Here is a 26769-nt window from a genome sequence, read left to right as displayed (position 1 = left end):
AGAGAGGACAAGTTTTCATTGTTAACAGTGCAACTTTGTTTATTATTCCTTAATTTTTATTAATGGAGCCTTTAAAATGGATAGAAATTAAATTAATGCTCATAGTGCATCAAAATACATGATATTGTGTTGATAATACATTTTTGCTGTTGAATTTCATCCATTTAGATACTCAGGCAGTTTTTTTACATTAAGGTACAAGTAGTCTCAATGAGCTCATTAGGCATAGTCCACATCTTTAAGCATTGAATTTATTGTGTTCTGAAAAATCTTTGTGCTTTGTAATACATAGTACAGAACATTAATTGTCAAGACATGGAACAGAAGTATTTCATCTTTTTTTCTCTACTTTTATTGTATATGAAATTTGAGATTTCTTTCTTACATTTTTAAGGCAAATTGGGATTGCTATGTAGAATCTTATTTACAAAAAGGAAAAATAAACTAATTCTTTTGACTTTTTTTCAGTCCTTGGAACGTTTAATGAGACATCCAGAAGATAATCGCAACCAGATTCGGGAACTGGCTCAGACTTTGACAGATGGTGGCATCTTGGATGAATTGATCAACGAGAAACTTGAGAAGTTCAACAGTCGGTGGGAAGAACTTCAGCAAGAGGTATATTTAGTGATCATCCTGTTCAGTAGGGGATGATCTACCCTAGTAGAGTAGAGTCTAACACCATTTAAAAAATAAAAAGGGTTATTTTGTTGATGCAGTTCCTAAATAGGTCACAGTTCCTAAACACAATTTTACATTAGAAGTGGTTCCATGGGTGTGGTGGGATAGCTCCAGTAGGCAGCAAAGCACCACGAGACTCCACATCTCCTGGTACTTTAGTGGAGATTACAGAAAAGGCAAAAGCAAGAAAACTCATAGATTGAGATTAGGATGATTTTATAAGTGAAAGAAGAAAGGGGTAAAAGCCAGTGCTGCAGAAGAAATTACCTCCAGGAGACTAATGTTCAACCAGTCCCCATGCAATGACGCTTTTGGAAACGCTTTTCCCCACCTCTTTTTGTCGCTGAGCATGGCGCTATGAGGTGCTCAGCTCAGCTGTCCTGGCTGTGTCCTTTCAAAGCCCAGCCTGCTTGCTGGAAGGGGCAGAGTGAGCAGGAAAATACCTGGGTGCTTTGAAAGCCCTGCTCAGCAGTGGCTGAGACATGCCTGTGTTATTAATGTTGTTTTGGCCACCAGTACATTAACTCAGACCCAGCCAAAACCAGTAAAATGGGTAACCCCAAAATTTCAAAATTGGAGTGACCTTCTAGTGGATTTAATTTTAATCTCATATTTAAGATGTTTTCTCTGACAAAACTCTTAGCGAGGAGCAAATTGTTTTAAAACCAATAATGAGTAATATCTGTTATAGTTTTTTATTAAACAATAAATAAGTGTATTTGAGTAAATGAAAGTGTTAAAAAGACACTTCAATATGGAAATGTGTGACACCAGGAGAGACAAATCTAGCAATTCACTACAAATATGAGGCAAATATCAGCTCAGTACTTCGGTGAAGATCAGAAAGAATTATTAGGGAAAGACCTAGCAAAGGATGTAGACAGCCCCTTTATGACTGTAACCAGAACATGCTCAAAAATGAGTTACAAATACTGTCAGAAATGACTCTGTTACAATGACAGAAATGATGCACAGGTGCAGATTTTTGGAAAGCAGCTGTATTAGAAGGATGACAATCTACCATGAAAAAGGAAAAAAAAAATGTTTCTTTCGTGGTGCTAGAAATATTCTTGTTTTTGAAAACAGTGGAAGTAAAACCACTGCAATAAAAATTATAAGAGGGTCCTTGGCTGTTCTGAGAATAAACTTGAAGGATGGGGAGGGAAAGAGCCTGGTGGTACTTCTGGTGCAGTGCAGGCATTCACATAACTCTGTGTAGCTGGACAGTGTCTGAAAAGTAAATATAAATTTCTGTATATCTTCTCTTTTTAGTCCTTCTTTTTTTTTTTTTTTTTTTTTTTTTTTTTTTTCATCTCACTTCAGTTTGAAAGCAGATACACTCTCTGGAATTCTGCTTCTTGGTATTTGTTATTTTTTTATTGACTAGACGACTAGGAATATACAGAAGGCTTCCAGGGTGTGAGAACCACACTTTTAAATAGTCTTTTTGAGTGATAGTTTAATACCATTTAGTCATCATTCATAGATATTAAATCAAAATTCATAAAGATGCAGAGATTTAGTTGTCAAAAGCACATAATGAAGATGTGTGAAATTCTAGAAGCAATTTGGATGAGTATATAGGCAAAATATATTAGAAATTTATTCACTGCTCTCCAGTTTCTTTCAAAGATAGAAAAAAAAAATTAGGGTGGAGGTCTTCTTTAAAGCTTCTTTGAAAGCTTGATCAGATATTGAGTAGTTAAATACTAATGGTGAGATCTGAATCTGAAGTGGAAAAACATGCTTTTTTCTTCGTAGATTCCTGATGCTGAAATTTCTGTGCTGTTTCTGTGCTGTTTGAAATTCAAGCAGCATTCTCCTTGTATAAAAAAATATTGCAGGCACATAACACAAATCAGCTCATGTTCAAGGTCACTTCTTCAGACAGGCTAATTGGCAGTCCTAAAGTGGTGATGTTGCTTGTTTTTATTTGAATAATTTTGCAGGTAATTACCAAGACAATAAGCTCATGTGGGCAGAAACTGATATGTGAAATATTTAGTCATTGCTAATAGAGCAACCAAACCAACCCACTTCTGTAGGAATGATGCTGCAAGACAATGCATCTTTGTTACTGGGAAGGAGATTCATTTTTAAAGGCAGATTATGGCTTCATGTTTGTGTGCCTTATCTCCTTTAGTTAACACAGAGTGAGCGTGTTTAAGTTTGCTTTTGAACATTTGGGGCTGACTGATAGCAAGGTATACCCTGTCCTTTCTTTTCAAGGAATGATTCACTTACAACTTTATATATGGGATTTAAGAAACACTGAAGAATTTGAAGCTGATATTGCAAGCAACTATCAAAGTTTAAAGTGATTTGCATCCTGTCCAGCAACCTTCAGAGATGTCAATCAGATATTCTTGAGACTGTTCTTGCAAAAAAAACTGTACAAAACATTATTGTTCACATGGGCTTTACACTAGAGTCAATTATTATTATTGAATCCTGTCTCTTAATTCATTTTAGGACTCCCCTGAAGATTATCTTTGGTTTCTTTCAAAGAGCACACATTCATCTTTTGACATTTTTCTGTTTTACCCTCTCCAGAGGAGAAAGAATATTTCATACCCCATGTCCACATAATTGCATTGAATGCTGCTAAGAAGGCAGTTTTTACAAGGTCTGAGGCATTATCTGCTGGCAGTGATAACCTAAAGAGATAAAAAAGTCTTCTTTGGTATAGTTTGCTGTTTTGGAATTCAGTTGATCAAAGCTGAATATCACTTTATGGCTGGGAGGTAAAATACTTGTAGCCATTTACTCAAAAGCACACTGGGTAATACTCCTAGAAATTGCAGAAAATTTAGCTGTAGGTTGGAGAGTATTAAAAATTAATGGGTCCAAAAATAATGTTTTGAATTTTTTTTAAAAAATGTGTTCCTAATTAAAGTCTAAGCACAAACATTAATCCACTCTGAGATTAAGCAGAGATTAACGTGTTTGGAATTTGATGTGAGGGGTACAGAGTCACAACCACTAGATCACCAAGAGTCAGGCTAAATTTTAAAGTACTTTAAACAAGTTAGGAAGGAATTTTAAAGATTCCTAACTTTTACTGTGGCAACACTTCTCAATAACACGAGAGTGCAACTGAGAAAAAAACAAACACCCAACAAGCTGAGATTTCTGCCTTTCCTAACAGACCCCTTTCCATTAGCTGTAACTTATGTAATAAATAATGAATTTATTTCTGCATTTTAAATAAATGTACCCTGTGGCAAAAATGCTATAATTTTCAAAATATTTTCTTCTATTATTCTTCAACAGCCCAAGTACTGCCTCAACATTATTTGTTTTTAACCTTAAAACTCTAACTGACATCTGAGTAACCGCACGTGTGACTGATGTCATTATATAGATGAAATCTGTTATTTAAGCAAGAAGTGGCAATATCTGTAAATATAACATTATTACATTCAACATCAAAGATTTAACTATGGTTCTTTCCATTAATTCTGCATTTTATATGGATAATATGCAATGTTGCTATTTCCTGCATTTACCCTTGACCTTTGGTAAATTGTAAACTGGTTTATGCAGGACATCATATCATAAAAAGTGTTGTTTATCATCAAAGCACTAAAAGTCTATGAAAACCCGGTAGAGACTTAAATAAAAAAATTATTCCATTTTTTATTTTCATTTCTCTTTCATTCTGTTAGGGCCTAACAGCAGATTTTTTTTTCTTTGGATTAGTTTTCCTTGACAGCTGTCAACATTTTTCTGGCTCAGAAATAATTGAACTGTTTTTTATTTTCCTGAAATTTTCTATTTAGCAATTAACTGTCAGCCCCTTCTCTTAAGAGCCCAAAGCTTTCAGCTTTATTGACTATGATCTGATGGCAAAGCTGGAACTTCTTGTTATGTTCTCAGACCCATTTAACTACAATTTTAAGCTATCTACTTTTTCCCACAATAGAATAGAAAACCCATAATATTTCAGGAAACAAATAAATTGAACCAGCCAGAACATCATAAATTAAAATATTTTTATATTGTAAATATTAAATTTAAAATATTTAAAATTGTATTGTAAAATATTGTAAATATTAAATTTAAAATATTTAAAATTAATATTTAAAATTTCAGCTCTGGACTCTCACATGTCTTCAAAAAATAGGCCCAGGTACATTTTCACACAGACAGATGTGAGTCGGAAGGGTAAATTTGAAACTCAGGTCCACAGATGTGTGTAGAAGGTCTACTCCTTTTTGTAAAGCATTCTAATGCTTGTGCCCACCAACAACTCTTTTCTACTGAAAGAGAAGAAGGTGCTTCTCAATATTGTGGCATTACCCTGGATTGCATTTATTCAATGTTCTGCAGTGCCAGTGGTAGTTCCAGGGACCTACTTGGTGAAAAAGATTAGATCTTTGAATCAACTGTTGTGTACTGGAGAAACATTTTACATTACAGGTGTATCATACCTTCTATAATATTATTGTACAGATCTTCATTTGTTGTTGGAATTCAGTGAGGTCAGGTCTGAGCTTGACTTTAGGCAAACATGCAAGGCAGGGTCAGTTTCCAGGAAACAATACAGACAAAAAAGTGTAACACCACTGAGAGAATCACCACAACTCTGAAGGTACCATTCCCCAAAATTCAGCTGTGTGTCTCTTCTCCCGTTGCTAAAATAATTCCTCTCTTCTACTGCTGCATTCATGTCTTGGTCTGACATCATCCATTCATTCACTTAAACCATTCACAGCTTTGGGAAAAGAGGTGCTTTCAGCTCATTTGGAAGAGGCAAAATGTCACACAGGTTCTCAGGCTGTACTGAAATTCCCTCTGTGCACAATGAAGGGGGAAGTTTTTGCCTTTGGGTGTGTGTTGTGTGCACATAAACACATCACAAACATGAATGTATATTTATCTGACTTTATATTTGCTTTAAATACAAGTGTAAAAATTCAGATTCAGGTGAGGATTGGTTTTCATTTTTTCTTAAGCTTATCTGCTATTTAATAATATTTGATCATATTTGATTTATTTGATAATATTTTATCAATGAGTTTGGGAATTTATTTTTCCAGTTGTACTCTAAAATAGGATTTTGATATACATAGTTTCTGATGATATCAGCACAAAGATGGCAATTTTTCAATCACCACTTACTCTTTACAGGATTTTAAATCTTTGGGAATTTGCATGTGTTCTGCTACTTCATTGCATGAATGCACTCCACTTCTCAGGCTGGCAGCAAAAGTATCTGTACTTTAAAAAATCCCCAATTCCCAATAGTGCATGCATGGGACAGCATTTAACAGAGGTTCAAAGCTTCAGGTGTTGCTATTAAACTAGTTCATCAGATAGATAAAACACCAAATTTGTGTCCAGTATTTTGAATTCTCCAGAAAGTGCAGACTTGTTTGGATGACTCATAAGAATGGAGCTTTATAGGAGTGTTATTTTAAATGGTGAGCTCCCCTGCACATGAGGGCACTGCATCCCTCAGGAGGAATGGACTCTGCAGTGTGTCAGTCCTAACAGGGAACCACAGAGATCAGTAAAAGCAGGGAAGTTCTTCCACGGTTCTTCCATGCTTCCAGGAGGATGGCCTTGCCCATTAGGTGCAGAAAGCCACTTACCCTGTTCCTGATCTAATGTGTCTTTCAATCCACCCCCTCGTGACGCAGATGGATTGGTGGAGAGTCTGTGTCCTGGCCAGGCTCACAATCAGCAGCAAATAGTGCCAAGGTAAATGGAAGCAGTGGTTTTTAAACTCACTGCTTGAACAGGCTGAGAAGGTTTTTATGTTAAAATCTCAAATCAGATGAAGGTAAAAGTCATTTAAGTAGCAAGCCTTAATACTGCAGTAGGGCAATAATACCTTGGTGGTTTAGGTGCTCCCATTAACACTGACAGCATGAGTCTGACATGCAAAGCTGCTCAGTTCCAGAGGAGGCTCCTGGAACTTGCGGTGATACAAGATTATCTGATCAGTTGTTTTGAAATAGCACAAAGCAGCTTACAAAAGCAAATATAGAAAAATTGTGGTTGGATTCCTATCCTTTAACTGAGTCAAACAGATAGCAAGAGTGCTCACAAGAAATCATCTTCTTCATTTGTTATACGTGGAGCTCTGTGAGAATCTGAGCTCTGTGAAGAAGGTGCAGATATAGCAAATATTCTCACTGAACTGCTGAGAGATATTTTTGTTCAAGGCAAGAGTGTTGTAATAGGTATGAAATCAAATTAAAGTATAGCTGGCTTACCAGAGAGAAAAAGTGTGATTTGACTTGAAAAATGACAGGATACCTAGAAAAGTTATTTAAAGGATGCTTGCTTTCACCTTTGATTCATATCAAATTCAGTTGGTCACCTTATTCTGTGGGTAGCAAAATGGCTGGACTTGTACACAGAAAAACTGTGCTGTATTTGAAGTTGTTGGCAATTATTGTGTGCTTTGTATGAAGCAGAAACTCTGCTAGGCAGTAGCTGGAGCCAAATAAAATATGAGTCTGCTGGTAGACACAGTGACAGATGGAAGAATGTACCAGGTTATTTGTTACCTGACAAATGCCTTATTAAAGGGTTGCAAATACTATTTAAAGTTGACTCATTTATGTGAAGTGTTTAATATACGTGTGTTCTAAGGCCAACTTGGATGGAGAATTTATTGTCCTGATTTGTTAAACCATAAACTGAGCTCCTTTGAAAGGAAAACATCCTTCTCCAAAAAAGGATTGTGTAAAAACCCATGGTGGCACTGCTGGTGGAGTAGAAGCAAGATTCAACTTCTTGATTTTTTTTTTCACAGGAGGAAGAAAGTAGGCATTGCCTCTTCCAAACAGCTATTTATGCTTCATATAAGAGAAATCCAGCTCAGCAGAGTCTTTATCCCTCTCACTTACTGAGGTGGATTGCTTTGGATAGGATTGTGATGACAGTAACCCTATTCTCAGTAAACAAAGTCTCTTGAATTATATAACAAGATCAGGAGGACCTCTCTGCCTCAGAAAGAAAGACAGCACTGTCAGGATGGTTCGCTTGTGCAGCTTTGCCATCTTGCACTCTGCGTAGAAATCCTCAGTTTTCACTTTGGGGTGTTTTGGGATCCTTTGCTTTTCAGAACTTGTCTGTGCAATCTGTCTGTTTCTTAAGGAGAAAACTGAATGTGTGGCAAAAAGATGCGCAATTTATCCTACAAAAAGGTGGATGGGCACAAGTCAGGAGCCCTGTGTCTGATTCTTTGCCTGAGCTTTTTGGGGGAAAAAAAAAGTGTGGACAAAAATGTATTATATGCCTTATTACTGTGAATGCTGATAACACTGTCATTGTTCCTAGGCCGTGAGAAGACAGAAAAGTCTTGAGCAGAGTATTCAATCTGCACAGGAGACTGACAAAACCCTGCGCCTGATCCAAGAGTCTCTGGCTGCCATTGACAAGCAGCTCACAGCCTACTCTGCAGACAGAGTGGATGCAGCACAGCTCCCTCAGGAAGCACAGGTGAGTTAGACACGGCTTGGGCTTACATGTTTACCAGTTTTCTCAATTAACCAAAGAGTGTTTGGCTGTCCCTCGGCCTCTCATTTAAGAGGATTTGCAACATGATCAGCATGAAAGTGCAAGCAAATTTTGTGTGGGATTACTTTGAGAAGTTTAAGCTTCTCTCCTAGAAAAGTCATATTTTCCTTCTGATTTATATTATATACCAGACCAGAAGATGTAAAGGACCATAAATGTCATGGAAGAGTATGCAGTAATTTTTAAAAGGCAAGGATAAACAACATAGTTCTTTAAAATCCAGCTTCCTTCCTAGAAAAAGGAATTAATCCTCACTACTCTTACATGACTCTTTTGCAAAGTTGATTATGTGGTTTATTAATAAATTATTGAAACATAGACAACATTGTTAATTATTTCACAATGTGCACATCAATGTACTTATATTTTAATTTTTACAGCTCATGTAAGTTCAATAGAAAAAGCTTTTCCCAATCTTTACACGTGGTTTATTCAGCCTTTGAAATAAAAATTTACATTTAATTATAATTTTTGCTCTTTCTTTCTTTCTTTTGGACTGCTTTACAGCAGCATTAAGAGGGTAAGAATATGAATGAAATAAAACCAAACATCTGTGCAATAAAACTATCAACACTCTACAGTGTTATATACCTCCATTTCTCTGTTAATTCAATCTAAATTTAGGCAGTCAGATTATGACAATAAACAGCAAAAAAAGCTACGGGAAAGTTGAAAAAGAGTGCTTTTATAATGATATTAGAAGAGATATTCAATAATGGGTTTATTGGCATGCCTGTAGAGTTTTAAATAATTCTAAAAAATAATAATCTTGTATAGAGTACCTTAGATGATCTTAAATATATTCAGAGCTGAATATATGCAGGCCTGAAAATAATTTTGTAAATGTCACTATGCCTTTTGAATTAACATGTAGATGGGTGTACCTTTCAGTTGCTTTTTGTGTGTGTGTGCCTGCTTGGAGGTACATGCAGACATTTTTATGTATACGTTGGGACTGTAAATGCTATATTTGGAAAATGGGATCACATCTGGATTCAGTCTTATTTTGAAAATAATTTTTATCCTACTTCATTTTCTTCTAATTTATATCACTATAATATCAGATTTAGAAAAAAAATGCTTCAGTTTGAGTCCTAAATAATGTTAGCTATCTGTTGACTCTCTTGGATTACTTTTCTTCTTCCTAGAAATATGAATGATATAAACAATTTTTAATGAGATAAAAAGTAGCATTTTTTAAAAATTTAATGCTTTAATTTCTCATCTTGTAATTGTATGTAGTGAATGCATAAGAAAAGAAATTATATGAAAATGTACTTTTTTTTTTTCTGGTTAAACCCTTGCATGTTTCACATGTCCCATGGCTCCATCTGATTTATGTGCATGGTCAGGTACCATATTGGGAATTACTACAGGCTGGGTAAAAGGAAGTAATTCAGAACTTCAAAAACCGAAGCAGCACAAAACCCAATCAGCCTTAATTAGCACACTTTCATAAGAAGATTTCAGCTCAGTCCCTTTGTAGAACTTGTTATTTTTTTGGAGATTTTATTGTCTAAGGTCAGGTTCACCTGGTTGTGTTATATCCTCTGTGGGAAAACCAGCACAGAGACTGCTGAGTTTTTCCCTTTCATGTTTTCATTTTATGGCGCCAGTGAGACCTAATGAAAAAAAACTTAATTAACAACGGAACAGGTCTAAAGCAAATATTGAAGTTATCTGAAGTTCAGTTGCGAATCTCTTTAAAATCCCTGGAGGGAAAGGGAATAAACAATCATTTTTATATGGGTAGGTAGACTGAGCCATTCCTCCAGCAAAGAGCCAGCCCAGCCAGTGGCAGAACAGGCAGATCCTGAATGGCCACGTCTCCTGAGGAGCTCTGCTGGCACCATTCTTTTGCAGGGCTGAAAACAGTTCATGCATGCAAGGTACCTGCAAGAGTGTCTGCACAGCTGGAGTGGGAATCTTCCAGGCAGTGGTGCTGCTTTCTGGGCAGGGATCAGTTCATCCATGCTGAGGCATTCAGCCACCCATGCAGCAATATGTGTGGCATTTCTAAAGGAACACGTGGGGGAATTTATGATCACAAAGCTGCTGAGTTTGGGAGCTCTGTGTGTTTGCTTCAAAAATTTCAAATCCATTTAAAGCGTTGATAGGAGGAATAATCTTTGTTTCAGCTGATCAGAAATTAACCTGAGAAAACAAAATTATATTTAGCTCCTCTTTTTAAGCAAAATTATCAGTTTAGTTTACTCGGAAACTTGACAGAAAGAAAGGGGAACCTAATGTGTGCTGTTCTCAGGATCACTTTTTGAATGTAAATTCTGTGGGCTTCTTACTCCACCATGTGGCGCTGAGACTTTAATGCTTGAAAGCCAATGTTACCCAAATTATTTGGAGTACAACTAAAGATAATGCTTTCAGTCAAAAAAACCTAACAGCAACCACACAGATAAATCAGTTCAGATTACTTAAGGCTCAATTATGACAAAATCTTGAGTGTGGTAAAATCTCAAGCAATATTGCAAAAGGAAAGAATATTTATTTGTAAGTTTGATCTCATGATCCCAGTGGAAGAATTTTTTCATATTTCTTAACTTACCAAAAAAATACAGAAAATTAAGTCATCATTACAAGAATTTGCAGTTGGTGGCTTTTTTAAAAGTATTCTTTAACTGACAGGAGAAAAATAAATCTGTACCAAAAAGATTACATTTGTATGACAGAATATTTTTCAAATAATTATTTGTAGCTTTGTTATTCAATGACTTTTGATGGAAGAGAGAATTTCTATTTTGTATTTCTGCTTAGTCTGAATGACAATGTGAATATTTTTCCATTATGAGAAAGAAAATCGACTTATTTAATTTCTCACCTGCGTATGACAAATCACTTTGTCTGTTGCTCTCCCCAGTCAAACTATATCAGTTGTGGTGGGGAGAATAACTTAATAACATGTTTTTTGAAAAGTACAAAAATAATTTTGTAATAATCTTTGCAATAAAATCCTTGGATAATTTCAGTTCTGTAGCGTTAAGCACTACATGCCTGGCTGTTTTCTAAGTGAAGTTGCCCATATACTGTTGTAATGATATCTTTGTGTTTTGTTCAAAACCAAAGTTAATGTGATGATACAATGGCAGAATTGTTCAGTTGTTCAAGATGTTACTTGACAAGACGATGCCGTGTTTCATTGTCTTCAGACTAATATTTTGGGACAAAAAGTCACAGTTGTCTCCTTAGGGAAGCGTTGAAGTTATCTACACTTTCCTTTCCTCTGCTGGAAATTGTGAGGATTGTTTTGTTCAGCCACGTGTGGATCAGTGGTCAGAGGCTGATAAGTTTTATTCAAAAGCTTACATTTTGTTATATATTAAGTTTGAATATCTATGCAGATTTCTGTACTACGTGTAGAGGTTGTCACCCTTTGCACATCTCCATGGTATCTGAACACTGTGTTTTAACTGCACTTGTCGTGTCCAACTTGCTCAGTATTGCCTTGTCAGTCATGGTTCTAACCCTATTCTGCCTTTCTTTTCTCATTTGGACTCTCCAGTTAATATTTCTTGAAAGTTAGTGTCCATAACAGAGCATACATTTTGAGTCAAGAGTTGCCTATATATCATTTGTGCTGTAACATCGTCTTCTATTTGTGTTATATGCTTTCATATATATATGAATAAAAGTTTGGCAAACTTCCTGAAAGATTGCCAGTGATGGCAAATGAGAATCCCTAACCTGTAGGACAGGTTGTTGGGACACAGTAGTTTATGCACAGTAGTGCTGCTTTGTTACACACAGTACATTACATTCTGCTGTACTAGAAATTAAATGAAGGCAAGTTTTGCTCTTTATTAAAAAAAACAAGAAAAGAAATAGACAGGAACCACTGAAAAAAGAAAAGATGGGGATAATAAAAGAAAAAATAGTGTTTTCTTATGGATCTTAAGACTTTCATGCAATAAATTTTTGAGTCAGAAGAGACATAAAAGTCAAAATGGTCACTTAAAAATTGAATGATAATGGACATCACAGGCAAGTGTTATAAATTCTTTTATATCTGTTCATGACTGATTTGATTTTTCTGCCTGTGAGTAGCAGTAGCAAATAAAAATAAAAAAAGAAAATAAGGCTTCCCTTGCCATAAGCCTTACTAACTTTTCTTTTAATCTTTCCTCTAATGTGTTTGTTCTCTCCAATTCCATCTAACTTTTCTTTTAATCTTTCCTCTAATATGTTTGTTCTCTCCAATTCCACCTTTTGATGTCAGAGAAGATGACACTTCATCTCTCTCCTGCAGATCAATTTAAAATAGCAAGATAGAACAACTGCTATGCAATGTCCCATAATGCCTAATTGCTTAAACACTACTCTTATCTGTGCTGTGTTGCTCTGACCTATTCAGATAAGAACTGTTCAATTATGTGCTTTCCAAAGTGACTCTGAGGTTGAGCAAAGTAAATTGGAAAATGCAAGCTAAAACCAATTTGTTGATGAGGTGGGGAAGCAAACTGTTGAAATGCTGGGGTTTATATAGTATATTTTTTAGCATTCTGACTGACTTCTTCCTTTCTTATGCAGTTCTAACATTCAAGGCACAAAAATTTATTTGGTTTAAGGCACTAACTAAATCACCACCTGTTTGGGTTCACGTGCGGCACAGAAATGGAAGATAATCCTGTTAAAATTCAGATTCACTTCAGGGGGAAATTTTAAACTTAGACAAGGACAAAATAAATGCTCAGCAATTGAATAAACCTCCTCTTCTTGTTGGAATAATTCTTTTAATTGACCATTTTTGTTTTCTCAAAAAATAAGAATCATATTTTAAAATTTTTTATTATTTGCTCCAGATGTTCTGGTCATTTGTTAAACAGCCCTGTCAAGGAGAACTCAAAATATGAAAAATCAAAAAATATATAACTGTGATCATTTTAGAAGAAAAAAAAAAAATCATCTAAATTTGGGGCTTTCTGCTAGTCATTTTGCTTTTACAAATACATTGCTTTAAAAAATATTTTAACTCTCCAAATAATAATGAATAATTTAGAGTCATATATATATTCTTGCAACTAAACTTAAGAAAGACTTAATGGTTTCATGCCTCTTTCTTTCCCTCTTAAAATTTACTTGAATACATATTCAATATAACTTTTGAAAACCTGCTTTCAGTTAAGTGTTGAAATTCATGAGTGATTGTAATGGTATACAAGTCATTGGAACCATGGAATAGCCATATAAAGTAGGCAGCATATGGTGTACACAGCTTTGTACTTAATAACCTATGAAAATGTGATTAAAATACAGGTATATTAATTTTTACTATTAAAGTTACTGTAGTGTAAGATAAATTTATGTACATATATTTCAAATTATAGCTGGTCTTCAGGGCATCTGAAAAATGCTATATGCCATTAAAAAAAAAAAAGATTAAATTAAAATTCACTTTTTAATGCAGGAGTAATGGCCTCAAATGCATCTCATGATGGGAACATAGCTTGTGTCCCTATTTCATAGGGTTATTCTTTTCAGTGGTGCTGTCTAGCAATTCTGCTAATAAAAATTTAAAGATAATTATTTGTGTTATTATTTTAATCTTCTTCAAGTATCAATATATTTTCTGGGAATGCTTTTCTATTACATTGAACTAGCCAACCCTGCTTAAGTTAAATTTGTCTTCTAAGGTTGATTAATGGTGAACCAAGAAAAGCTGCTGTTGTTCTTTGGACCACATTCTGATATTGCAGACAGACATAACAAGCAATATCTGTTAGAAAATACATGAATTTGGTATAATAATGAATGTCATTGTGCATTTAGCTACAGGAGACTGATATTGAACATAGGTTCTGGTCAGTAGTGTGCCAAAAATCGTGCACTGTTTTAGACATAGCACAGCTCTCCAAGGTGAAGGTGATGTTATACTTTGATCAGTTTTCTCTCAACTTGCCTTGTGATACTGTGAAAATGAGAAGAATTAAGAATATTGAAGCAAACACCTTTTCTTTTTTTTTTTCCTATGAATAATTTTTAATATTCTTACCAATGAAAACCGTTGTTTTCCTAAAGAAAAAAAAGAAATCCACATTCAGTCCCTTAGCCATCTTTGTCACCCTCTGCTGGAGCCGCTCCAGGAGCTCCATGTTCCTCTTGCCCTGAGGAGGGCAGAGCTGGACACAGGACTGGGCAGAGGGGCAGGGTCACCTCCCTCGTGCTGCTGGCAGGGCAGGGCTCTACAGACTGCTGCTGCTGTTCAACATGGCCCAAAGTCAACTGCTCCAGGTAATTTGAGTGGCGCACGATTCTCCCTCAAACCCTGCTGATTGCTGCCTTTGTTTTCCAACAGAAAATACAATCTGAGTTAACAAGCCACGAGATCAGCTTGGAAGAAATGAAGAAACGAAACCGGGGCAAGGATGCTGCCAAAAGAGTGCTTTCCCAAATTGATGTGGCACAGGTGGGCAAATTTGATTTCTACCGTTTTTCCTTCTCTCATTCAAATGAGTTTGAGTAGTTTTTACTATTTTTTTTAGTATTAGTAATAGTAATAAATAATAAAATAAATAATAGTAATAAATAATAAATAATAAGTAATAAATAGTAATAAAATAAATAATAAAAGTAATAAATAATAAAATAAATAAAAATATTATTTATTTAGTAATAGTATTTTTTACTATTACTCTACCTTGAAGTGTTCTTAAGGTATCCCTTTTGCTTTAGCTAGTCCTTTCTAGCCACAAAATCAGAGTGGATAAAGCCTACCATCCACATCTTCTTCCTGCTCATTTTTTTATTCCAGCCTTCCTGTGTCATTGGCAGCATTTCTAAGGCGTTCAGGACTGATGTAATCAGCTGGTAGGGACACCCTGTGATAGGGGGTGCTTTGAATGGGCTGAGGTTTCAAGAGGAAAAACTACAGCGGGGCTTTTCCGATCTAAGTTCTGAGGTATTCGAAAATATTGACTGTCAAAAATAGGTTAAAATATTTGGAAATCTTTAGTAGAGCTGCATTTGAAATAAAAATTATGCTGAGCTTGCAATGCAGACGTCCGTTGAAAATGTTAGATATTGCATTATTTAATCTAGCTTAATAGACACGGACCTTCTTGCAAATTAAGAAGACTGAATAAACAACAGTGAAAAATGCACATATTTACCCATTAATGATAGGTTCTTGACTATTTTCATGGTTTGTTTTTTGTTGTGGTTTTGTTGGCTTTTTGTTTTTGGGTGGCAAAACAAATTTTCATAATTCATTAGAAAGACAAATTATTTAATTATTGCCATTGATCCATCCCTGTCAAGTATTTTTAGGCACCTCAGTTTGGGTTTTAATTTTTATTATGGGTATCATTAATTGCCTTTTAGCAGTTAATTATTTGAAATTAACAAATTTGCTTTTTTTAATGTTGCATCTTACATATAGGACTAGATTTCTTTGTTCAGAATATTTATGTTTCCTCATTTTTCAGCCTTTCTTCATACTAACTCACCTTCTGATGGTCTCCATGGCAGCTGTGAAGTTGCCCATGTTTCATCAGTGAATTGCAGGCATCAGATGACTGCGTAAATAAATGTTTGTGAATTCAACAACGTGCAAGAGAGCACATCTCTTTCTGGGTGCCTTTTTTATTAGTCCACCAGACTTTTTTTTTTTTTTTCTTTGTAAGGTTTCTCTAGTTGATTAAGTGCACCAGTTTGAGTCTTGAAAAATTGGTGAGGTCATCTTGAGACACTGCTTTGCTAGCATTAGATAAAATGTAAACAAAAAAGTGGTAATTTACATGCATAATGGAAATACCAACTACCAAAGCAGGTAGAAGCTGAGCCCTTTGTTACATATATTTATGACTATATTTGATTTTAGGCCTGAACTCTCTTAAATCTCTTTCCATCATTATGCTACCTTTAGTGATAAAACACATTTCATTAAATCAGTCTTCCCTTACTATTTTCTGAATATCATTCTCACTTATAAATAATTTCTTCCTTTTTTTGCACTAATTAATATTTCTAATTTGACATATTTATTCTATTATTCAATTACCTGGGCATAAAGAAAACAACTATAAAAATAAATAAATGCATTGAGATTTTGATGCAACTGTTAACTGCAATCAAATTTATCCTGGCTTTTAAGATTATTATAGGCTGAGAGTTGAGTTCTGATTTTTAAATTTAAGGGGAAAAGTATGATTAGGAAAATAAAAATCTATTTCTGCTATGGTGATATAGTACCTAGTTAGTCCTAACAGGCTGAGAATTGCTACATGAATGTAATATCTTTTCTAATGAATGTATATTTTTTGAAATTCAGTACTGAATGCTTTTCTGGTCAACTTTTTGAATACATCCTCAATTGTCTCTTTTCTAGACTGACAAATATGTTAAAACATACTGAGACTTTCAGATAAACGTCTTTCATCCCTCTGTAATTCTTTATAAATTTTCTATTTTAAAAATGACTTTTTGAAACAAAGTGAGCAGAAATGAACACATTATTCAGGTACAAAAGGTCTTTATATGTGACTTTTATGCTGTGACAGGTATGAAACATTTTTGTTTTCCTTATGTTCCAAATTGTTTCCAATACCCATTTTACTTATTTAGCTGCTTTTAAGCATTGAGATAATATTATTTTTAAACTGTTGTTGATAAATATAAGTTTATAATATAGCTTGTATGGTTATCTGAGAGACCTTAAGTGAGAGTGGTAAAAGATAAATTAGATCCCACTTGTATATCAAGCTTCTTTTTCCCCCTACAGTTCCTTGGTACTTTTCAATTCTTGAAGAGCCTACTTGAATGGCTCTTCACAGATGGCTTTAGTTTTCTCTGCTATTAATATTGTCATTCTCTCTCTTTCTAAAATAACTTTTAATGTATTGACCAACGCAAATGGTGACTGATACAGACAAGGCAATGCAAGATTCCCACAGGATTTGGCCTTCCTCAGACTGGAGAGAGTTAAAAACTAATTATGTACAAATGTAGTGTATGCAAACACACTGAAGAAAAATAAGTTATTATTATTCCTACTCTTGTTCCCTGCTTTTATTCAATTGTCCACTTATTCATAGAGAGAAAGGCTTCCTTTCTTATCTTATCTCATTGGATCTGAAATTCATGAAAAATGTTGAAAGAGGAGAGTTGTTGGAGGGAGCTGCTGGATATTTATGCACTTTTCTGGGGTACTCCAGGTTGTCTGCTGCCCATTATTTCTGCCTCCTTTTCAGAGATCTGATAGATGTGGGAAGGGTTTTTACCAATGTATAGACCAATTCTATGGCTTGTTACAGATTTTCCTCAAATCTGTATGGCACAGGCCACACTGTAATGGAATAAAGTGTCCAGGAGTTGAAGATAAAAAAACTGGAAGTGTGTTTGCAAATGCTGAGTTCCTATTTAATTACTTAGCTATTTCTTAGTGACATTTATTCTTTTTTTTTGATCCCAAGACAGTTGAAAAACTTATTCAATAATACTTCACTCTTTACTTCTGTAGAGAAATCAGTTCTTTTTCAAGCAGATAATTAAAATTCATTTTCTTTATTTTTAATTATTTCCCCTTCCCCTGAGCTAGGGATCATGTGAGCAAGCAGCCTAATTAGTGCACAAAGATGGAAAATTGTGAAAATGGTGAAATTAGAGACCAAGCTTGTCACTGATTTTTTCCTGCCTTCAAATTGCTTTCTTTTTATTCGAGGTTAGTCTTTTTTAAAATTGAAATATAAATCAATTTTATACTCTAAATCTTGGGGTTTGTGCTAGACCTACTTACTGCCAAGCCACATTATTTAGGTTTCTTTGAATGGCTAAAAGTTTCCTTCCTCATACCAAGAAGCAGAAACTGATAGAGTTGAAGAGCATTCACTCTGCAGTGTGGCTGGCTTATTCTCAAGTCATTAAATCTGTCTTCTCCCCACACCCCCAAATATTTTGCATATTGAAAAACCTAAAATTTATCCATTTCTTTATGTGTGTATTCAGGCTCTTTTGCCAAAGGCTCTGCTGCATCCAGTGCCTTGGATGATGGAAGAATTTTTATCCTCCAGTGCAGACCCAAAATTCTCTGCCCCTGGCATTTTCCCCAAACGTTTTATATTCTTTTAATAAGAAACTGTATTCTGTAACAGGACTAAGGCTGGTCTTCAGCATTGGTTTGATTTCACAGTTTCTACTTGCCCACGTTTCCTTTTCAGAAAAAGCTGCAGGACGTGTCCATGAAGTTCCGCTTGTTCCAGAAGCCGGCCAACTTTGAACAGCGCCTCCAGGAATGCAAAAGAATTCTGGATGAAGTGAAATTGCAGGTGCCCAAGCTGGAGACGAAGAGTGTTGAGCAGGAAGTAGTACAATCACAGCTGGATCATTGCATGGTGAGTATTTAGGATGCTGCCTTTGTATTGGCTTTATGCAGAGAAAGCGAAACATTAGAGGTTGCTGTCCTTAATTCAGTTACACCAAAAAAAAAAAAATACAAAACCCAAACAAACAAACAAAACCCCAGAAAAATAACAAAAAAACCCTTCAGAACTCTAGACATGCACTTCCACTATGTGAGAATGCCAGTTAGGATCCCTTTCTAATTCCCAATTCCTGTCCTGCAATTGAATTTATCTCCCTATATTGGCTCTATTTTCTGCAACATTCTACAGCCATGGAACTCTGTGACATAGCCAAAAGAGGTGTTACAGAGCACAGGTCTATTCTAGCCAGGAAACACAAAGCATAATGGAAAACCTTGAATTAGAACTACCATGAGATGGCATGCTATGGCTTTCTTTCAGGTCAAGAGCAAAAGATGACCTGAAAATGTCCTAAATATTATGAGGAAAATCTGTACATATCTCTTTCATATCACTATGATCCTGCTCCCTTAAATAAATAAAGCTAAACACCTTGTTCTTGATGATCATGAAAAGAAGATTGCAACAACAAAAGTAGCTGGTTTATCTTTTTCTTTTTTATTCTTTTATTTCTCTTATTACTTTTTTTTTTTTTTTTGATTCATCTTTATTTGGTTTGTTTGTTGGGGTTTTTCATGCTTTTTTTCCTGGGACAATGGCATGCCTGAAGGTTTCCCCCTCCCAACCTCTCTCAGATATAAATGTAGAAAGAATTTAAATTAAAAAAAAAAATGAGCATGGGACAAGTCAATGTTATTGCTTTGCATCTTTCATTTTGCTTAAATGAAATTGCTCTTAAATTCATATTCTTGTGAGAATGACATTCTTATTAGAATGATGTGGCACTTAGAAGCTCTGTGCAGAATTAATATGTCTTCACTCAGCAGCTGGCTTTTGCAGCCCTGATGTATTTTGTGGAAAACCTTTAGTGATTTTAGAGCATCTTCAACTACAAGGATTCTCATCATTTTCCTGTTTTTCAAAATCCAGTTGTAGTATGTATTCAGAATTTAGACAATTTATGTGCATCATACAGCAGCTTCCTAATCTGTTGGCTGGTTTTCAGGAATGAAGAATTTATATCACATTTAGCTCCTAGAAAGGAGTTAGACTGTATGCATGTTCTTCTAAGTAAATAAAGTAGTAATTGTAGGTCCACCTCATTTTGTTACTTTTATTAACTAAACATTTTTAGAGTATGACACTTACTAAATGTAGGGGTAATCCTCTATTCTTCCAGTCTCTAGATTTAGCAGTATGAAAAAATGACAGATTTAAAAAACTAGTGGGTATTTGTAGTTCAAATATGTTCTGTGTTCTGTATGAGTTGACAGAAGATGCCTGTTGTTGTTTTAAATACTGCATTATCTAAGTTTGAAAACAACATCTGTCACAGCCCAAAACAATCAATAATGATGTGTACTTTCTCATGTATAGCATTTCTAACATTGAAATTAGTTTAGTTATTAGTTTAGTTAATTAGGTTTTAGTGACATGCCATTGGTGTCACTGTTGGTAAAGATGGAGTGTTCTGAGTTTGTTCATTTGGATTCTGAATACTTCCACTGCTCTTTTCTAGTTTTCATGTTTTAATGGTGGTGTTTCACTTTTATATTTCTATTTGATTAGAAATTGTATAAAAACCTGAGTGAGGTGAAGTCTGAAGTGGAAACAGTGATAAAAACTGGGAGGCAGATTGTTCAGAAGCAGCAGACTGAGAACCCAAAGGAACTGGATGAAAGGCTTACAGCTTTGAAGCTGCAATATAATGAATTGGGTGCAAAGGTAAGTTCTGTGTTTTCAATATAAAACCCTGTACTGGCAGAGTGAAAAGTAACCTTGGTGTGGTAAGTGAATGGGATCTTTTACTGGTTCCTTTCAAGGTTCTTCCAGTGGGAGAGAAGGAGTGGAGGCAAAGGCCATCACCACCATGGTTATCCAGTTGCTCTGAAAAAAAATCAACCACCTAGAAAAATAAAAATTTCCTTTACTGCAATTCAAAATTTTAGTTTCTCAATATTTTTTTTTTCTGGTTAGTTCATTGGTTTTTAGAGTTCAGATAAGGGATGTTGTTTCATTCTGATGCCTCAAAGAGTCACTTCAGATTAGGAAATTACTTAGATCAAGTTTTACTTATAGGGCTGCTTCATAAAAGAGAAAAACCTACCTTTTAAATTACTACTGCCTCTGACCGTATAGATTTTAAAGTATATAATTTCCGTTTCTTGCTGTTAAAAAAATCTGTTGAACAAAAAAGCTCTTGCCACTGGAGCTTTCCTCGAGAGGCACTTGTGCAAAAACTAAACAGAATAGGAAGGGCAGGCTCCTAGCCAATAATAACTAGAGTCAGAAGAGACATTGTGGAATTGTCCTAAAGAAGACTTCATTTAAATAATTCAGTTAACACATATCCTTCATTACTCTGTTTTGTTTCTCTTGCCCTCCTCAGAAGTATTCAAAGAACTTCTGAAAACTGTAAGATGAGAGTGGATTTGGTGCTGTGACTGGATGAATTAAAATTGGGAAAGGCAGATAATACCTGTTTATTTCTAAAATTTATGCACTTGAAAAACACAAAACAGGTCAGGAAGCAAATTCTTAATTTTAAAATTATAAATTATTCAAATCATAAATTATTAATAGCTAGGGAAATGAGCTCATGGTAATACTGAGAGCCAGTATGTGGTTTAAACAGATAATGAGACTCAAACCCTGGTGACTACAGTATGATAAAACAATAAGAGTTATGTTACTGTTGACAGAGCTAATACTCGTTAGGTAATCTGAATTTAAACAGTTCTCTGTTTCTAGAAAGTAAAAGTATTAAGAGACATCAATCTTTTGAGTGTCAGGAAAACTCTGCTTCAGTAGGTGGAGTCTGCTTCAGTAGGTGTGGATAGCTGTCATTTGGGATTGGATAATCTGTTTGAGCTCTCCATTATTTTAGAAATAGCTGTGGCATTTATTCCTACATTATGTTTAACTTAATAGCAAACAGGTGCTTTTATTGTAGGAAACCTCTCTTATCTAATGAAGGTATAAAAATGTGCCATTAGGGAGCCATTAGCGACTCGAAGTGAGCCATATTGCAAATTGATGTGTCTCAAAAATTTGCAGTGCTGGGCTTAGCTCTGCTGCCCTAGGTGGAATTTCTCACATTTAATTTTACTCGGCATGGTAATTAACAGTTTAAGAAAAAATCACAGAAGCCCAGATATGTAGAAATAAAGGAATTGAATAGCCATTATCAGCACTAATTGATTGCATTGAGAGAAGGACTTTTTAAGAGAAAACTAACAATAGTGATGACTAATAGTAGCTAATAGTAAGTCTCAGGACTGAAATTTACGGTCTGAGGGAAAAACACATCTTCAAGCACAGATTCACTCGTGTGATTTTTTTTCAAGAGGCCCCCTCATAAATAAACTCACGAGTACATTTTCTGGCCCAGAAGGCCATTAGAGGGCACTGTTTCCTATTTTTCTGTAGAAAATACATCTTTACATTTAAAGTACTAACAAACTGATTAATCAGTAACCTCTGGGTGTATGCAAAGTCTATGGAGATATTGTGTTATTTATATACTAAACACATGTTAGAGGTGTATGTAGGAACACAAATACTCTCTCTCTGCTTTGACAAGTATCAGTAACTTCATTTTCTAATATACCAGGTGTTTAAAATCCTTAAACAGGCAATCAAGCTCAGGGTAGTGCACTTTGCATTGTATTGCTGCTAAGTAATGTTATTTACAATTGCTATTATACTCTTCAGAAGAAGAGGTGGAAAACCTGGCTCCATGTGTGAGTAGAGCTCTAAAAAGCTGAGTTTTATGGTCCTTCCCAGGGATTTACCTCTTGGCCTGACTGTAAGTTCGGTGGTCTCATTTAATAAATTTGGCATGCAAGAAAGCACGTAAAGCATATTCAGTGAAAAATGTTATGAGATTTCAGTAGTAAGGCTTTACAGAGTGATAATAAATTATCAGGAACACTTTATAGCTGATTGCCTAGGCAAATCTCATCTCCTACTCAGGGATAGCAAAAGCCATGTACCTAACCTTGTAACATCCTGTTACATTTTAAAACCTCAAATTCTCCTTGGCAGTCAATCTACGAATCCATTTGATCATTGTGCCACTACTTGTTCTTAATGGCCAAGTAGAAAGTAGTTTCAGTAGGTGCAGTTTTCTACCACTGTAGAATGATTTTTTTCTATTTAAAAATACTTAAATACAAATCAGTGGCTACAATCTTAATGTGATTACTATTTGACATTCAAGTAAATTAGGAATTTCTTTTGAATATCAGTGATCTATGGGACACTTTTAATCCTCTTCTCCTATTGAGTTTTTTTAAACTTCATCACAGCATTATTTATTAATTTTTATTTTCTGCTACTAGTTGCCTGTTGTCTGTTGTAGTGTAGTTTCCCATCTAAGATCTCTTAATTTACTCTTCTGTTTTCTCTATTAATTAAGTAAAACTTTTTCTTCCTCTCCCTGAAGAATCTCAGGGCTTGCAAGAAATGCTGTATTTGCCCTGCTCTTTCAAAAGGCTGTGTGAGACAGTCAAGGCAATATAAATACTCAGCCTTCCTTCAGGTACCATGCACCAAGCTTAAAAGAACTTTAAACCAGAGGTCATCCCTAACTTTTTACATCCAAAATATTCAGAAAATTAAAACCTTAAAGTTCAATATGCCTCTTTAGTTCGACGCTATTCAGTGACATTGTGTTTCAAGATTTGAGGCTTTCTTTGACTGGTATTTCTTTTCTTCCATGTGGCTTAGCTACATACAAAAAACCCTTGAGGAATCCCAGTTCCTATATGGTCACCTGTATTAATATATGGCCTCTGAAGGGTTTTGACATCTATTTTGTGTCTCTAGGAAAACCTGTTAGTTCAGCTGGTCTAAATTAATTTGCTATGCACAACTTCAAAACAGATGAGGAGGTTTTTGGAGCTCTGTTAGTGGTTCAAACTCAATGCATCTTTATGCACATAATTTTCTTGTAGGCGTTTGCATTCTAGCAGCAGAATTACTCATACTGAGAGAACGAATCAAGATGTATCTGTACTAAAAGTGCAACTTCACCTGTGGAATCCCAAGTCTAGATTTTATAGAAAAGCGGCCTACGGAAAATATTATATGAAAGCCATCAGACCTGTTACACTGAAGGGTTAATAAGCACAATTATTCTTTTCTGCAGGTGACAGAAAAAAAGCAAGAGTTGGAGAAGTGCTTGAAATTGTCCCGGAAACTGCGGAAAGAGATCAATGCTCTGACAGAGTGGCTCGCAGCGACAGACGCGGAACTGACAAAGAGATCGGCTGTGCAGGGGATGCCGAGCAATTTGGATGCTGAAATTGCCTGGGGCAAGGTAACAATGTAGCACCCACATGTGAATATTGCAGAAAGGTAGATTTCTTTTGTGACAAAGAAAAAAAAATCATTAAAAATTCTGGCAGTTTAGTTAGTAGGACTTCGTGAACGTTTTGGCATTATCTCACCTTAGCGTTAACGCTCAGAAGAGTTTAAACCTTCTTGTCTCGTCAGAGATCAATAGCACAATTCACCTTCACATTGCATTAATCTTCACTGAGATGAATTTAAACTTAGAACTTAATTTTTTAGAGTACTATAAATCAACCACCCAGTATCCACGTAAGTACAGAAATCTTACACCATTCTGCTCATGGTTAGAAAGGTATTAAATAGTAGATTAAAGATTACAGATGCCAGATCACTATATATTCTGCGTGTTCAGATAGCAGCCAGGATATTTGTTTTCTTCCTCTTAGATTTGTAGATCATTCCATTGCATTCTGGGGGTTTCCTACTTCCATGAGACTTCACCCTGATCTCACATTTCAGGTTAAAACTCAAAGCCTAAATCAAAACTTTCCTCAAAATCGCAGTTTAAATAAACATCTTACAGAAACTGAGGAATGCAAGATATCTGTGTAAAACGGAGTATTTTTGTGTGATGCTAAAAATTAGCATGTTATTACTCAACAGTAGCTAATCTACTTAATTTTTTTGCACATGTAATAGAAATCCAATCTAGCTGAGGTCATAAAAAAACAAGTAATCATTATTCATACATGCCAAAATCTGCATTTTAGAGCACACTATGGTCAACATTATCCAAAGCTTCAAAATTTCAAATAATGGTGTGCAGCCAGCAGCATTTTGAACAAGTCTGTCCATATAATTTCAAAACCAAAAAAAAAAATCCTCTTAAATAGTATTGGAGGTGTGTGAAAAAAAAACAACAAACCCCAAACCACTTCTGCTTTGTTTGATGAGAGAAATCCTCTCAACATTTTACTAGTTTCACTATGCATTATAGAAATAATAATTAATTATACACATGCAATCTTCCTGATTTTTAATGGCAGTGAAGATTCAAGGCACTTGAGTAAAATTTGGTTTTTGGATTGTTTTTTTTTGTTGTTGTTGTTGTTGTTGTTGTTTTTAACTAATCCTTTTAAGTTTCTGAGCTCGATAAAGTGTCTTTAGCCTTAAAATGCAATGATGATTTGCAAACTAATAACAGTACTGGAATAACAACAATAACAATTTAGAAACCCACAGTCTACACATCTTTTGTTAGGTTTAGAGTTCCTTTTTCTTGGTCATCACTCTGTAAGAAGAACACTATTTTAAAAGTGATATCCAAAAATATCAACTTTTTCTCTTACTAACTTACAATTACTGCTTTGACTGCTGCAGTTTTCACTTTCAAACCAAAACCTAAATCCCTGCAACCCCCATTGCTCTCTCCTATTGTTGCCTGATGTTTTCGCATTTTCATTTGATGTTTTTCCTGTAGTAAATTTTGTGCAGTTCCTCTCATTTCTTTGGGCTGATATAGTGATCTTAGAGTCATAGAATCATGATGGCTGGAAAAAACCAAGATCCTAGAGTTCCATCTTGGGCCGAACTCCACCATGGCAATTAACCACAGCACTAAGGGCCATGTCCAGTTGTTTCTTCAACCCTTCCAGGGGTGGTGACTGCCACTTCCCTGGACATCCTATTCCAATGCTTAAATTCCCTGTTTGAACACGACAGCTCCCTCAGCTGATCCTACATGGCTGATTCTCCAGACCCTTCCCCAGCTCTGCTGCCCTTCTCTGGACTCACTCCAGCCCCTCAATGCCTTTCCTGTAGTGAGAGGCCCAAAACTGGACACAGGATTGGAGCTGTGGCCTCACCAGTGCTCAGTACAGGGGACAATCCCTGCCCTGGTCCTGCTGCCACACTATTGCTGGCCCAGGCCAGGTGTTGTTGGCCTCCCTGGTCCCCTGGGCACACCTGGCTCATGTTCATACCTGTCAACCAACGCCCCCTAATTTCTTTTCTGCTGTGCAGCTTTCCAGTGACTCTCTAACACCCATAACAAAGGATAAATGTCATATCTTTAAGAGACAAATTAAAAAATCTTCATGTTTTAACATTCCCAACCTGCTAGATGGTTAGGCCATTCTCCCAGTAAAATAAAAATAATCTTCAGTGGTGGCTACACAGTACAGTTCTACTGAAACAGAAACATGCATTTCATGTTCCTGTCCATCCAGATGTGTATAGTTTCTCAGGGGTTTTAAGAGAAAGATTTGTCTTTAATATCACTTTTTTGTTAGATACAAACATTAATGATTCAGAAGTTGCATAATTAGGACCTAAAACCTGATGATTAGTGCACCTGCACAGCGGGAAGCCTTTGTTATGTCTTAAGCTGGCTCCAACAAGTACAATGTGGTCTTTATCTGAAGGCAATCAAAAAAGGTAACAAGAGCTAATTAAAATGAGAACTATTAACATGAAAAAAATGTATCAGACAGGAATCATTCCACCTTCTCATCTTAAAGAGTGGTGTTGAGTATTGTGAATTCTCACAGGGAACTGATACATAAAGTTTTGAAGGAAAAACTGGTAAAAAAGGATATTTTTGCTTCAAATACTCCCCAAAGCCTTCACTACAATCTAAACTCATGTAGTACCTCAGCTCTTCCCCTTCAGTCAGTTCATCACTAAAATAAGAACAAACAACTCTGGCTGAGAGCAGCTGCCTCTTGGCAAAATACGTATGAGTGGCTTTCAAAATTCCATTTTAATGTGGCCTTTTAGGAAATATAAACAAATATTCATATATATGTAAGCAGACTTCTAATGT

General features: G+C 35.5%; 1 protein-coding gene across 9 annotated transcripts in view; it reads left to right on the top strand.

Moving 5' to 3' along the window:
* Positions 1 to 26769, top strand: part of DMD (dystrophin) — a 1161005-nt gene that overhangs the window by 521696 nt on the left and 612540 nt on the right. For all 9 annotated transcript variants that reach the window (XM_038157590.1, XM_038157575.1, XM_038157541.1 and 6 more), the window contains 6 exons: positions 469 to 618; positions 7978 to 8139; positions 14525 to 14635; positions 18384 to 18557; positions 20217 to 20372; positions 23800 to 23970. In XM_038157590.1, coding sequence (XP_038013518.1) covers positions 469 to 618; positions 7978 to 8139; positions 14525 to 14635; positions 18384 to 18557; positions 20217 to 20372; positions 23800 to 23970 — 924 coding nt within the window. The remainder of the gene's footprint in view (positions 1 to 468; positions 619 to 7977; positions 8140 to 14524; positions 14636 to 18383; positions 18558 to 20216; positions 20373 to 23799; positions 23971 to 26769) is intronic.

This window comes from Motacilla alba, chromosome 1 (assembly GCF_015832195.1).
Source record: "Motacilla alba alba isolate MOTALB_02 chromosome 1, Motacilla_alba_V1.0_pri, whole genome shotgun sequence".
Classification (NCBI taxonomy): Eukaryota; Metazoa; Chordata; class Aves; order Passeriformes; family Motacillidae; genus Motacilla; species Motacilla alba.
Note: the sequence above shows the minus strand (reverse complement) of the source record. Positions and strands in the feature narration are given on the sequence as shown.